Raw genomic sequence first — 15,532 nt, 5'->3', positions numbered from 1 at the left:
AGCTGGGATCGCAGTAAGCTGGGATCGTACTGAACTGGGAATGGAGTGAGCTGTGTTCACAGTGAGCTGGGAATGGGCTGAGCTGGGAATGGGCTGAGCTGGGAATGGGCTGAGCTGGGAATGGGCTGAGCTGGGAATGGGCTGAGCTGGGAATGGGCTGAGCTGGGAATGGGCTGAGCTGGGAATGGCCTGAGCTGGGAATGGCCTGAGCTGGGAATGGCCTGAGCTGGGAATGGCCTGAGCTGGGAATGGCCTGAGCTGGGAATGGACTGAGCTGGGAATGGACTGAGCTGGGAATGGCGTGGGCTGGGAATGGGCTGAGCTGGGAATGAACCTATGTGGTAGATTAACAATCTGCCAAACTTAAAACGGAAAGAGAAATGAATAAATAAGCGGTAAGGGCAGAGAGCTAACTCCAGAGCTATAAGGAAGTAATAAAATGTAAATAATACACTTGGCGTCAACGAAGGCTAATTAAATAGGATGGTGAAACTGGGCCGAGCTTTAGATAGCAGGTAATGCGAGCCTGATGATAACATAAATCAGAAATATCTCAGCCCTGACTCACTCCATTAAAGACTCACTGATTTTCTTCCAATATACTTGTGGGAGTTTACATTCACGTTAGAGGGCAGGCAGGGCCATCGGTTAAACGTCTCATCTGAAAGATGGCACCTTAGGGAGTGCTGCACTGTTGGAGGACTCCCTCAGTACTGCCCCTCCGACAGTGCAGCGCTCCCTCAGTACTGCCCCTCCGACAGTGCAGCGCTCCCTCAGTACTGCCCCTCCGACAGTGCGGCGCTCCCTCAATACTGCCCCTCCGACAGTACGTCACTCCCTCAGTACTGCCCCTCTGACAGTGCAGCGCTCCCTCAGTACTGCCCCTCCGACAGTGCAGTGCTCCCTCAGTACTGCCCCTGCGACAGTGTGGCGCTCCCTCAGTACTGCGCCTCCCACAGTGCAGCGCTCCCTCAGTACTGAACCTCCGACAGTGCAGCGCTCCCTCAGTACTGCACCTCCGACAGTGCAGCACTCCTTAAGTACTGCCCCTCCGACAGTGCAACGCTCCCTCAGTACTGCCCCTCCGACAGTGCAGTGCTCCCTCAGTACTGCAACTCCGACAGTGCAGTGTTCCCTCAATACTGCCCCTCCGACAGTGCAGCGCTCCCTCAGTACTGCCCCTCCGACAGTGCGGTGCTCCCTCAGTACTGCCCCTCCGACAGTGCAGTGTTCCCTCAATACTGCCCCTCCGACAGTGCAGCGCTCCCTCAAAACTGCCCCTCCGACAGTGCAGCGCTCCCTCAGTACTGCCCCTCCGACAGTGCGGTGCTCCCTCAGTACTGCCCCTCCGACAGTGCAGTGTTCCCTCAATACTGCCCCTCCGACAGTGCAGCGCTCCCTCAGTACTGCCCCTCCGACAGTGCGGTGCTCCCTCAGTACTGCCCCTCCGACAGTGCAGTGTTCCCTCAATACTGCCCCTCCGACAGTGCAGCGCTCCCTCAGTACTGCCCCTCCGACAGTGCAGTGTTCCCTCAATACTGCCCCTCCGACAGTGCAGCGCTCCCTCAGTACTGCCCCTCCGACAGTGCGGTGCTCCCTCAGTACTGCCCCTCCGACAGTGCAGTGTTCCCTCAATACTGCCCCTCCGACAGTGCAGCGCTCCCTCAATACTGCCCCTCCGACAGTGCAGCGCTCCCTCAGTACTGCCCCTCCGACAGTGCGGTGCTCCCTCAGTACTGCCCCTCCGACAGTGCAGTGTTCCCTCAATACTGCCCCTCCGACAGTGCAGCCCTCCCTCAATACTGCCCCTCCGACAGTGCAGTGTTCCCTCAATACTGCCCCTCCGACAGTGCAGCGCTCCCTCAGTACTGCCCCTCCGACAGTGCGGTGCTCCCTCAGTACTGCCCCTCCGACAGTGCAGTGTTCCCTCAATACTGCCCCTCCGACAGTGCAGCCCTCCCTCAATACTGCCCCTCCGACAGTGCAGCGCTCCCTCAATACTGCCCCTCCGACAGTGCAGCGCTCCCTCAGTACTGCCCTCCAGCAGTGTGGTGCTCCCTCAGTACTGACCCTCAAACAATGTGCCGTTCCATCTGTAGTGCCCCTCAGTCAGTCGGAGTGAGCAGGGAATGGAGTGAGCTGGGAATGGAGTGGGCTGGCATCACAGTGTGCTGGGATCACAGTGTGCTGTGAATGGAGTGGGCTAGGATCACAGTGTACTGGGAATGGAGTGAGCCGGGAATGGATTGAGCTGGAATCGCAGTGAGCTGGGTTTGGAGTGACCCGGGAATGTAGTGAGCTGCGAATGGAGTGAGCTGGGAATGGGGTGAGCTGGGAATGGAGTGAGCTTGGATCGCAGTGTGCTGGGAATGGAATGAGCTGGGAATGGAGTGAGCTGGGATCGCAGTGAGCTGGGATCGTAGTGTGCTGGGAATGGATTGAGCTGGAATCGCAGTGAGCTGGGTTTGGAGTGACCTGGGAATAGAGTGAGCAGGGAATGGAGTGAGCTGGGATCGCAGTGAGCTGGGATCATACTGAACTGGGAATGGAGTGAGCTAGGAATGGAGTGAGCTGGACATGGCGTGAGCTGGAATCGCAGTGAGCTGGGAATGGGTTGAGCTGGGATCGGAATGAGCTGGGATCGAAGTGTGCTGGGATCGGCCTGAGCTGGGAATGGACTGAGCTGGGAATGGACTGAGCTGGGAATGGAGTGGGCTAGGAATGGACTGAGCTGGGAATGGACTGAGCTGGGAATGGACTGAGCTGGGAATGGACCTATGTGGTAGATTAACAATCTGCCAAACCTAAAACGGAAAGAGAAATGAATAACTAAGCGATAAGGACAGAAAGCTAACTCCAGAGCTATAAGGAAGTAATAAAATGTAAATAATACACTTGGCGTCAACCAAAGCTTATTAAATAGGATGGTGAAACTGGGCCGAACTTTAGATAGCAGGTAATGCGAGTCTGCGGATAACCAGGATTTTTACAGCCCTGACTGACTATAGTCATGTGGGAGTTTACATTCACGTTAGGGGGCAGACAGGACACTCGGCTTAACGTCTCATCTGAAAGACGACACCTGAGGGAGTGCTGCACTGTCGGAGGACTCCCTCGGTACTGCCCCTCCGACAGTGCGGCGCTCCCTCAGTACCGCCCCTCCGAACGTGCGGCGCACCCTCAGTACTGCCCCTCCGACAGTGCGGCGCTCCCTCGGTACTGCCCCTCCAAACGTGCGGCGCGCCCTCAGCACTGCCCCTCCGACAGTGCGGTGCCCCCTCAGTACTGCCCCTCCGACAGTGCGGCGCTCCCTCGGTACTGCCCCTCCGACAGTGCGGCGCTCCCTCGGTACTGCCCCTCCGACAGTGCGGCGCTCCCTCGGTACTGCCCCTCCAAACGTGCGGCGCGCCCTCAGCACTGCCCCTCCGACAGTGCGGTGCCCCCTCAGTACTGACCCTCAAACAATGTGCCGTTCCCGCTGTAGTGCCCCTCAGTCAGTCGGAGTGAGCAGGGAATGGAGTGAGCTGGGATCGCAGTGAGCTGTGAATGGATTGGGCTGGGATCACAGTGTGCTGGGAATGGAATGGGCTGGGATCACAGTGTGCTGGGAATGGAGTGGGCTAGGATCACAGTGTGCTGGGAATGGAGTGGGCTAGGATCACAGTGTGCTGGGAATGGAGTGAGCTGGGAATGGAGTGAGCTGGGAATGGAGTGAGCTTGGATCGCAGTGTGCTGGGAATGGAGTGAGCTGGGAATGGAGTGAGCTGGGAATGGAGTGAGCTTGGATCGCAGTGTGCTGGGAATGGAGTGTGCTGGGAATGGAGTGAGCTGGGAATGGAGTGAGCTGGGATCGCAGTGAGCTGGGCTTGGAGTGAGCTGGGAATAGAGTGAGCAGGGAATGGAGTGAGCTGGGATCGCACTGAACTGGGAATGGAGTGGGCTGGGAATGGAGTGAGCTGGACATGGCGTGAGCTGGAATCGCAGTGAGCTGGGAATGGGTTGAGCTGGGATCGGAATGAGCTGGGATCGGAGTGTGCTGGGATCGGCGTGAGCTGGGAATGGACTGAGCTGGGAATGGACTGAGCTGGGAATGGACTGAGCTGGGAATGGACCTATGTGGTAGATTAACAATCTGCCAAACTTAAAACGGAAAGAGAAATGAATAACTAAGCGATAAAGGCAGAAAGCTAACTCCAGAGCTATAAGGAAGTAATAAAATGTAAATAATACACTTGGCGTCAACCAAGGCTAATTAAATAGGATGGTGAAACTGGGCAGAGCTTTAGATAGCAGGTATTACGAGCCTGTTGATAACCAGGATTTTTACAGTCCTGACTGATTATAGTCATGTGGGAGTTTACATTCACGTTAGAGGGCAGACAGGGCACTCGGCTTAACGTCTCATCTGAAAGTCGACGTCTGAGGGAGTGCTGCACTGTCGGAGGACTGCCTCGGTACTGCCCCTCCGACATTGCGGCACTCCCTCAGTACCGCTCCTCCGAACGTGCGGCGCACCCTCAGTACTGCCCCTCCGAACGTGCGGCGCTCCCTCAGTACTGCCCCTCCGACAGTGCGGCGCTCCATCAGTACTGACCTTCCGACAGTGCAGCGCTACCTCAGTACTGCCCCTCTGACAGTGCGGCGCTCCCTCAGTACTGTCCCTCCGAACATGCGGCGCTGCATTGGTACTGACCTTCCGACAGTGCAGCACTACCTCAGTACTGCCCCTCCGACAGGGCAGTGCTCCCTCAGTACTGCCCCTCCGACAATTCGGCGCTCCCTCAGTACTGCCCCTCCAACAGTGCGGAGCTCCCTCAGTACTGCCCCACCGACAATGCGGCGCTCCCTCAGTACTGCCCCTCCGACAGTGCAGCGCTCCCTCAGTACTGCCCCACCGACAGTGCAGCGCTCCCTCAGTACTGCCCCACCGACAGTGCGGCACTCACTCAGTACTGCCCCTCCGACAGTGCAGCGCTCCCTCAGTATTGCCCCTCAGACAGTGCAGCGCTCCCTCAGTACTGACCTTCCGACAGTGCGGCGCCCTCTCAGTACTGACCCTCTGACAGTGCAGCGCTCCCTCAGTAGTGACCTTCCGACAGTGCAGCGCTCCCTCAGTACTGCCCTTCCGACAGTGCAGCGCTCCCTCAGTACTGCCCCCCCCCGACAGTGCAGCGCTCCCTCAGTACTGACCCTCTGACAGTGCAGCGCTCCCTCATTACTGCCCCTCCAACAGTGCAGCGCTCCCTCAGTACTGCGCCTCCGACAATTCGGCGCTCCCTCAGTACTGCCCCTGCAACAGTTCAGCGTTCCCTCAGTACTGCCCTTCCGACAGTGCAGCGCTCCCTCAGTACTGCCCTCCCCGACAGTGCAGCGCTCCCTCAGTACTGACCCTCTGACAGTGCAGCGCTCCCTCAGTACTGCCCCTCCAACAGTGCAGCGCTCTCTCAGTACTGCGCCTCCGACAATTCGGCGCTCCCTCAGTACTGCCCCTGCAACAGTTCAGCGCTCCCTCAGTACTGCCCTCCCGACAGTGCAACGCTCCCTCAGTACTGCCCCTCCGACAGTGCAGCGCTCCCTCAGTACTGCCCCTCCGACAGTGCAGCACTCCCTCGGTACTGACCCTCCGACAGTGCGGCACTGCCTCAGTACTGCCCCTCCGACAGTGCAGCACTCCCTCAGTACTGCCCCTCCGACAGTGCAGCGCTCCCTCAGTACTGCCCCTCCGACAGTGCAGCGCTCCCTCAGTACTGCCCCTCCGACAGTGCAGCACTCCCTCAGTACTGCCCCTCCGACACTGCGGCACTCCCTCAGTACTGACCCTCTGACAGTGCGGCGCTCCCTCAGTACTGCCCCTCCAACAATGCACGCTCCCTCAGTACTGCCCCTCCGACAGTGCAGCACTCCCTCAGTACTGACCCTCTGACAGTGCAGCACTGCCTCAGTACTGCCCCTCCGACAGTGTGGCACTGCCTCAGTACTGCCTCTCCGACAGTGCGGCACTCCCTCAGTACTGCCCCTCTGACAGTGCGGCACTGCCTCGATACTGCCCCTCCGACAGTGCGGCACTGCCTCAGTACTGCCCCTCCGACAGTGCGGCGCTGCCTCAGTACTGCCCCTCCGACAGTGCAGCGCTCCCTCAGTACTGCCCCTCCAACAGTGTGGCACTGCCTCAGTACTGCCCCTCCGACACTGCGGCACTCCCTCAGTACTGACCCTCTGACAGTGCGGCGCTCCCTCAGTACTGCCCCTCCAACAATGCACGCTCCCTCAGTACTGCCCCTCCGACAGTGCAGCACTCCCTCAGTACTGACCCTCTGACAGTGCAGCACTGCCTCAGTACTGCCCCTCCGACAGTGTGGCACTGCCTCAGTACTGCCTCTCCGACAGTGCGGCACTCCCTCAGTACTGCCCCTCTGACAGTGCGGCACTGCCTCAGTACTGCCCCTCCGACAGTGCGGCACTCCCTCAGTACTGCCCCTCTGCCCCTCCGACAGTGCGGCACTGCCTCAGTACTGCCCCTCCGACAGTGCGGCACTGCCTCAGTACTGCCCCTCCGACAGTGCGGCACTGCCTCAGTACTGACCCTCCGACAGTGCGGCACTGCCTCAGTACTGACCCTCCGACAGTGCGGCACTGCCTCAGTACTGCCCCTCCAACAGTGCGGAGCTCCCTCAGTACTGCCCCACCGACAGTGCGACACTCCCTCAGTACTGCCCCTCCGACAATGCGGCGCTCCCTCAGTACTGCCCCTCCGACAATGCGGCGCTCCCTCAGTACTGCCCCTCCGACAGTGCAGCGCTCCCTCAGTACTGCCCCACCGACAGTGCAGCGCTCCCTCAGTACTGCCCCACCGACAGTGCGGCACTCACTCAGTACTGACCCTCCAACAGTGGAGCGCTCCCTCAATATTTTGACTGCACTCGATGGGCTAGATTTTCAGTATAGACAGTTTTGGGGCGCTAACCTTAGCGCCCGCCCGAAGTTAGCGCCCGCCCCAAAGTAGCGCCCCGTTGCCGGAAATTCAGTGGCTTCGCCCTAAGAGGTTGGTGGAGCGCTAAAAGAGGCGTTCCACTACTATCTTTAGGCGCTAAGCCGGCGGTGCAGAGCGCAACACCCGAGCTCGGGCGCAGCGCACGGCAGACACTCTGGTGCCAGTGAGCTCTTAAAGGGGAAGGGTGCATGTGTTTTTTTCAAAGGCAGAGTCTGGGGGGGAAAAGATGATGATGATGATGATGAGAGGAGGAGGAGGAGGAGGGGGAGGGGGAGGAGGAGGAGGACGGAAACATAAATACACCGTTCACAACAACACACTGGATCCTTCCACACAACACATGCAGACTGCCTTTTATAGTGCAGGAGGAGTGACCTTTAATTTGCGCTCCCCAGGGTGTGTTGCGTTCCATTTTACAAACGCTCCGGACGCCAGCTGCACAATGGGGCGGTCCGACTGAAGTTTGGATTCGGGGCGGCCAAAGGGCGTTGCACGAGGATGTGACGTCATTTTCTGCGTGCGCATCCGGGCGGCCGCTAAACTTTGCGCCGGCGCTAACGGGCAACTTAATTTGGGGCGGGGCGCAAACTGCGCTGCGCCCGGGCGCTACACGCATAGCGCCCGAAAATCACTTCTCTTAAGGCGCTAACTGCTGGCGCAAGCAACTGAAAATCTAGCCCTTTATGTTCTTATCCACTTCAGTTGGTGAGAATAGAGATACAGGAATTGTTAAAAGCACCAACACAAGTTGATGAGGCCAGAATGACTGCAAACAAAATACTGAGGATCATTTCTGCCAACATAGGAGCTCTGGTGCTGTCAATTATAAAAGTTTTTTACTTACTCAGTTCACCTTGACACCACTGGAAACCTGCAATGGAGAAAACAGTTAGCCCAACAAACACAAAACCCAGATCAAGATTGATGACAAATACAGGTTTATCAATGTACAGTGTGTTATTATATAATATACAGGAACGTTATACCCGGTAACACGTGGCGTGTTATTGGATAATATATACAGGGGCATTATACCCGGTAACGTGCGGCCTGTTATTGTATAATGTATACGGGGGCGTTATACCCGGTAACGCGCGGCGTGCTATTGTATAATGTATACGGGAGCGTTATACCCGGTAACGCGCGGCGCGCTATTGAATAATGTATACAGGAGCGTTATACCCGGTAACGCGCGGCGTGCTACTGTATAATGTATACGGGAGCGTTATACCCGGTAACACGCGGCGCGCTATTGTATAATGTATACGGGAGCTTTATACCCGGTAACGCGCGGCGCGCTATTGTATAATATATACAGGAGCGTTATACCCGGTAACGCGCGGCACGCTATTGTATAATATATACAGGAGCGTTATACCCGGTAACGTGTGGCGCGCTATTGTATAATATATACAGGAGCGTTATACCCGGTAACGTGTGGCGCGCTATTGTATAATATATACAGGAGCATTATACCCGGTAACGCGCGGCACGCTATTGTATAATATATACAGGAGCGTTATACCCGGTAACACACGGTGTGTTATTATATAATATATACAGGAGCGTTATACCTGGTAACACACGGTGTGTTATTATATATAATATATACAGGAGCGTTATACCCGGTAACACACGGTGTGTTATTATATAATATATACAGGAGCATTATACCTGGTAACACACTGTGTTATTATATATCGGTTTGACTGTGGTGTTCTGCCCTCGGGCGATCTTAACCCAAGTCTCAGATGTTTGCGGAGGTCCGCTTAGTCTCTTTATGCATGGTGTACCTTGACCTTGATGGGTTTCTACCAGGGCTATACAGCCCCACCTCCCCTTCACGATGCCGGGTTTAAAGGAAGCAACCAATGGTCCCTTTAAATTTTTTTGGGGGGGTGGCCGCCCGGCCCATTCAAAATTCCACGCATGTGTGGTTTTGTCTATTTAAAAGCCGACGAGCAGGATGCACGGGAGCTCCAGGGCACTGCGCGGCTGTGTATCTTAGAGGGAACATTGGTATCGACGCAGGTACATCCCACTGGAAGCCAGTCCATTGTTCTCGGCTGTGAACCCTCCCCCCACCAAAAGCGGGAACGCTATCTCCATGAATGACACACCAAGTGTGGAATGATTGGCATGCAGTAATTCACAGTTGGGCAGAATAGGTCACACCAACTTGGCAGCGATACCAAGAATAGCAACACGCACGAAAACAGGCCATTCGGCCCAAGTGGTCTGTGCCGGTGTTTAGCCTCCTCCCAACCCCTATCCGCATATCCTTCTATTCCTTTCTCCCTCGTGTGTTTATTTAGCTTCCCCATTAATGCATCTATGCTATTCTTCTCAACCACTCCCTGTGGTAGCGAGTTCCACATTCTCACCACTCTCTGGGTAAAGAAATTTCCCTATTGGATTTATCAGTGATTATCGTATATTGATGGCACATAAGAACATAAGAACATAAGAAGTAGGAGCAGGAGTAGGCCATACGGCCCCTCGGGCCTGCTCCGCCATTCAATAGGATCATGGCTGATCCGAACCTAGACTCATGTCCACATCCCTGCCCGCTCCCCATAACCCCTAATTCCCTTATCAGCTAGGAAACTGTCTATCTCCGTTTTAAATTTATTTAATGTCGCAGCTTCCACAGCTCTCTGAGGTAGCAAATTCCATAGATTTACTACCCTCTGAGTGAAGAAGTTTCTCCTCATCTCAGTTTTGAAAGGGCAGCCCCTTATTCTAAGATTATGCCCCCTAGTTCTAGTCTCACCCATCAGTGGAAACATCCTCACCGCATCCACCCGATCAAGCCCCCTCACAATCTTATATGTTTCGATAAGATCGCCTCTCATTCTTCTGAACTCCAATGAGTAGAGTCCCAACCTACTCAACCTTTCCTCATAAGTCGACCCTCTCATCTCCGGAATCAACCGAGTGAACCTTCTCTGAACTGTCTCGAGAGCAAGTATATCTTTTCTTAAATATGCTAACCAAAACTGCACGCAGTATTCCAGGTGTGGCCTCACCAGTACCCTGTATAACTGCAGCAAGACTTCCCTGCTTTTATACTCCATCCCCTTTGCAATAAAAGCCAAGATTCCATTGGCCTTCCTGATCACCTGCTGTACCTGCATACTAACCTTCTGTGTTTCATGCACCAGGACCCCCAGATCCCTTTGTACTGTAGCACTTTGCAGTTTCTCTCCATTTAGATAATAACTTGCTCTTTGATTTTTTCTGCCAAAGTGCATAACCTCACACTTTCCAACATTATATTCCATCTGCCAAATTTCTGCCCACTCACTTAGCCTGTCTATGTCCTTTTGCAGGTTTTTTATGTCCTCCTCACTCACTGCTTTCCCTCCCATCTTTGTATCGTCTGCAAACTTGGATATGTTGCACTCGGTCCCTTCCTCCAAATCGTTAATATAGATTGTAAAGAGTTGGGGTCCCAGAACTGGCATCTGCGCAACACCACTAGTTACTCCTCACTCACTGCTTACCCTCCCATCTTTGTATCTAGTTCTGGTCTCCCCCACAAGTGGAAACATCTTCTCTACGTCTACCCTAGCGAAACCCCTTTCATAATCTTAAAGACCTCTATCAGGTCACCCCTCAGTGTTCTCTTTTCTAGAGAAGAGCCCCAGCCTGTTCAATCTTTCTCGATAGCTATAACCTCTCAGTTCTGGTATCATTCCAGTGAATCTTTTTTGCACCTTCTCCAGTGCCTCTATATCGTTTTTATAATATGGAGACCAGAACTGTGCACAGTGCTGCAAGTGTGGTCTAACCAAGGTATATGGAGACCAGAACTGTGCACGGTGCTCCAAGTGTGGTTTAACCAAGGTATATGGTGACCAGAACTGTGCACAATGCTCCAAGTGTGGTCTAACCAAGGTATATTGAGAGCAGAACTCTGCACGGTGCTCCAAGTGTGGTCTAACCAAGGTATATGGAGAGCAGAACTATGCACAGTGCTCCAAGTGTGGTTTAACCAAGGTACATGGAGACTAGAACTGAGCACAGTGCTCCAAGTGTGGTCTAACCAAGGTATATGGAGACCAGAACTGTGCACAGTGCTCCAAGTGTGGTCTAACCAAGTTATATGGAGACCAGAACTGTGCACAGTGCTCCAAGTGTGGTCTAACCAAGGTACATGGAGACCAGAACTGTGCACAGTGCTCCAAGTGTGGTCTAACCAAGGTATATGACGACCAGAACTGTTGTGTATGTAATATGTGTGCTACTTTGAACCTATGGACAGGACTGCACTACTTGTTGGGCGTAGTGATACGCAGTACCACTCCTGGCCATAGGGGTATAAATAGTACTGTGGGTACTGATCTCCCCTCAGTTCCCGCCTGTGGGCATGAAGTAAAGACCTATGTATAGTCCCTACCTCCAACCAGTAAAGACCTGTTTGAGTTATACGTTTAAGTCTTTGTGTTAATTGTTCAATACAATACACATACTTAACAAGAACGGTGCACAATGCTCCAAGTGTGGTCTAACCAAGGTATATGGAGACCAGAACTGTGCACAATGCTCCAAGTGTGGCCTAACCAGGGTATATGGAGACCAGAACTGTGCACAGCACCCCAAGTGTGGTTTAACCAAGGTACATGGAGACCAGAACTGTGCACAGTGCTCCAAGTGTGGTTTAACCAAGGTATATGGAGACCAGAACTGTGCACAGCGCCCCAAGTGTGGTTTAACCAAGGTACAGTATATGGAGACCAGAACTGTGCGCAGTGCTCCAATACACATTCTTTTTAATGAAACCTCTCTCGCTGGCCTCTCGTGCTGCTGATCACGAGGAGTTGTTTGAACAGTTAAGCTCGTTTGTTTTCTAGGAGCCTTCAGCCAGCCCCAGTTTGTGTTGTGCGATACTGGATTATAAAACAAAACTGGAGATACATGTACTTGCATCGCAGCTCTCTCTGAACCTTTCTGTGTCTCTCCTCGCTCCCCTTCTCTCTTCCTCTCTCACTTTCCCTCCTTCCCCTCTCTCTCTCTTTCTCCCTTTCCCCCTCTCTCTCTTTCTTCTCTCTTCTATACTCAAATGTTCTCCCTTTCTCTCTCCCTCTTTATTCAATCGTTCTCCCTTTCCCTCTCCCTCTCCTTTACTCAATCGTTCTCACTCTCCCTCTCCTTTACTCAATCGTTCTCCCTCTCCCTCTCCTTTACTCAATCGTTCTCCCTTTCCCTTTCTCCCTCTCCTTTACTCAATCGTTCTCCCTTTCCCTCTCTCCCTCTCCTTTACTCAATCGTTCTCCCTTTCCCTCTCTCCCTCTCCTTTATTCAATCGTTCTCCCTTTCCCTCTCCCTCTCCTTTACTCAATCGTTCTCCCTCTCCCTCTCCTTAACTCAATCGTTCTCCCTTTCCCTCTCTCTCTCTCCTTTACTCAATCGTTCTCCCTTTCCCTCTCTCTCCTTTACTCAATCGTTCTCCCTTTCCCTCTCTCCCTCTCCTTTACTCAATCGTTCTCCCTTTCCCTCTCTCTCTCCTTTACTCAATCGTTCTCCCTTTCCCTCTCTCCCTCTCCTTTACTCAAACGTTCTCCCTTTCCCTCTCTCTCTCTCCTTTACTCAATCGTTCTCCCTTTCCCTCTCTCTCTCCTTTACTCAATCGTTCTCCCTTTCCCTCTCTCCCTCTCCTTTACTCAATCATTCTCTCTTTCCCTCTCTCTCTCCTTTATTCAACTGTTCTCCTTCTCTCTCTCCTTTATTCAATTGTTCCCCCTACCCTCTCCCTCTCCTTTATTCAATCGTTCTCCCTCTCTCCCTATCCTTTACTCAATCGTTCTCCCTCTCTCCCTATCCTTTATTCAATCGTTCTCCCTTTCCCTCTCTCTCTCTCCTTTATTCAATCGTTCTCCCTTTCCCTCTCTCCCTATCCTTTACTCAATCGTTCTCCCTCTCTCCCTCTCCTTTATTCAATCGTTCTCCCTCTCCCTCTCTCCCTATCTTTTATTCAATCGTTCTCCCTCTCCCTCTCTCCCTATCCTTTATTCAATCGTTCTCCCTTTCCCTCTCTCTCTCTCCTTTATTCAATCGTTCTCCCTCTCCCTCTCTCCCTATCCTTTATTCAATCGTTCTCCCTCTCCCTCTCCCCCTATCCTTTATTCAATCGTTCTCCCTCTCCCTCTCCCTATCCTTTATTCAATCGTTCTCCCTCTCCCTCTCCCCCTATCCTTTACTCAATCGTTCTCCCTCTCCCTCTCTCCCTATCCTTTATTCAATCGTTCTCCCTCTCCCTCTCTCCCTCTCCTTTACTCAATCGTTCTCCCTCTCCCTCTCCCCCTATCCTTTATTCAATCGTTCTCCCTCTCCCTCTCCCCCTATCCTTTACTCAATCGTTCTCCCTCTCCCTCTCTCCCTATCCTTTATTCAATCGTTCTCCCTCTCCCTCTCTCCCTATCCTTTATTCAATTGTTCTCCCTTTCCATCTCTCCCTATCCTTTACTCAATCGTTCTCCCTTTCCCTCTCTCTCTCTCCTTTATTCAATCGTTCTCCCTTTCCCTCTCTCCCTATCCTTTATTCAATCGTTCTCCCTTTCCCTCTCTCCCTCTCTCCTTTATTCAATCGTTCTCCATTTCCCTCTCTCCCTATCCTTTACTCAACCGTTCTCCCTTTCCCTCTCTCCCTCTCTCCTTTATTCAATCATTCTCCCTTTCCCTCTCTCTCTCTCCTTTATTCAATCGTTCTCCCTTTCCCTCTCTCCCTCTCCTTTACTCAAATGTTCTCCCTTTCTCTCTCCCTCTCCTTTATTCAATCGTTCTCCCTTTCCCTCTCTCTCTCCTTTATTCAATCGTTCTCCCTTTCCCTCTCTCTCTCTCCTTTATTCAATCGTTCTCCCTTTCCCTCTCTCCCTATCCTTTACTCAATCGTTCTCCCTCTCCCCCTCTCCTTTACTCAACTGTTCTCCCTTTCCCTCTCTCCCTCTCCTTTGCTCAATCGTTCTCCCTCTCCCTCTCCTTTACTCAACCGTTCTCCCCTTCCCCCTCTCTCTCTCCCTCCTTTACTCAATCGTTCCCCCTCTCTCCGTCCCCCTTCCATTTCACTACTCGGCTCTTTCATCCTCTTCTCTCTCTCCCCACCTCTGTTTTTTTGACTTCCTTTCCCTGTCTTTCACCAACTCCCCTCCCCCCTTCCTCCTCTCTCTCTCTCCCACCCACTCCTGTAAGCCATTTGGAAGGGAAGGACATCGAACTCCTCACACTGTCCCCCAGGGGGTCGGGTAAAGCAAACACTTACAGGTCACGAAGATCGTCGCCACCAGACCGTGCGAGGGCTTCATACCGTCGACTGTTGTGTTCCCTCTCGATCCCCAACGGCTCAGTCAAGTTTGTTTGATCCCGAGGAATGCAGAGACCGGAATCCGGGCGGAGAACGCAGCAGGTAAGAGGTGCAAACAGCAAATCAAAGTCAGCAATGCAATAGCCGGGAGAAAAATCCCCCTGTGGGGCAGCTGACGCAGTACAGGGAATCAGAGGTGTGCCAGTTTTCATTACCTCATGATACTTAAGTTTCTGTGTAAGTACCTGTGTGTGCAGCAGGAAAGTTAAAGTGATTCCTCTCTGGGGAATTCCTTGGAGGTGTGGGAGCTCTCCCTAGTGGCTCAGGTAAGGCATCGTCAAATCCCCGCCCTAAAGCTCTCTGCCTCCTTCAGGACGCTCCTTAAAACTGACCTCTTTGATCGAGTTTTTTGTTCCCCTGTCCTGGTATCTCCTTAATTTGCTCGGTGTCAAATTTTTTTATTTTGAATTACGCTTCTGTGAAGCGCCTTTGGGACGTTTAATCCAGGCAAACATTCCAATGATCCTTTAACGCCCCCAGCTGCCCAACTCACACCGAGTCCCGTTCACCCCACCCAGTGCTCGCTGACCTACATTGGCTCACAGGTGAAGCAACTGCCTGGATTTTAAAATGATCATCATTGTTTTCAAATCACTCCGTGGCCTCGCTCCTCCCTATCTCGGTATCCTCCTCCAGACCCTACAACCCTCCCTATCTCGGTATCCTCCTCCAGCCCAACAAACCTCCCTATCTCTATAACCTCCTCCAGCCCTACAACCCTCCCTATCTCTGTAACCTCCTCCAGCCCGACAACCCTCCCTATCTCTGTAACCTCCTCCAGCCCTACAACCCTCCCTATCTCTGTAACCTCCTCCAGCCCCTACAACCCTCCCTATCTCTGTAACCTCCTCCAGCCCCCACAACCCTCCCTATCTCTGTAACCTTCTCCAGCCCGTACAACCCTCCCTATCTCTGTAACCTCCTCCAGCCCCTAAACCCTCCCTATCTCTGTAACCTCCTCCTGCCCCTACAACCCTCCCTATCTCTGTATCCTCCTCCAGCTCCTACCACCCTCCCTATCTCTGTAACCTCCTCCAGACCCTACATCCCTCCCTATCTCTGTATCCTCCTCCAGACCCTACAACCCTCCCTATCTCTGTATCCTCCTCCAGCCCTACAACCCTCCCTATCTCTGTAACCTCCTCCAGCCCTACAACCCTCCCTATCTCTGTAACCTC

At 53.3% G+C, this 15,532-nt stretch overlaps 1 protein-coding gene across 1 annotated transcript in view; it reads right to left on the bottom strand.

Annotated features, from left to right (window-relative positions):
* The window catches only part of LOC147094893 (serine protease 33-like), a 55,197-nt gene extending 40,277 nt beyond the window's left edge, over positions 1 to 14,920 (bottom strand). Inside the window, exons 1-2 of the mRNA XM_085974518.1 lie at positions 14,253 to 14,920; positions 7,836 to 7,862 (exon numbers count right to left, since the gene is read on the bottom strand). Of these exons, the coding sequence (XP_085830644.1) occupies positions 7,836 to 7,862; positions 14,253 to 14,295 (70 nt within the window). The 5' untranslated portion in view covers positions 14,296 to 14,920. The remainder of the gene's footprint in view (positions 1 to 7,835; positions 7,863 to 14,252) is intronic.
* Between the last annotated feature and the right edge of the window lie 612 nt (positions 14,921 to 15,532).

Source organism: Somniosus microcephalus, unplaced genomic scaffold (assembly GCF_052327205.1).
Source record: "Somniosus microcephalus isolate GS21.2 unplaced genomic scaffold, FLI_Smic_1.0 unresolved_chr1, whole genome shotgun sequence".
In the NCBI taxonomy this organism is placed as follows: Eukaryota; Metazoa; Chordata; class Chondrichthyes; order Squaliformes; family Somniosidae; genus Somniosus; species Somniosus microcephalus.
Note: the sequence above shows the minus strand (reverse complement) of the source record. Positions and strands in the feature narration are given on the sequence as shown.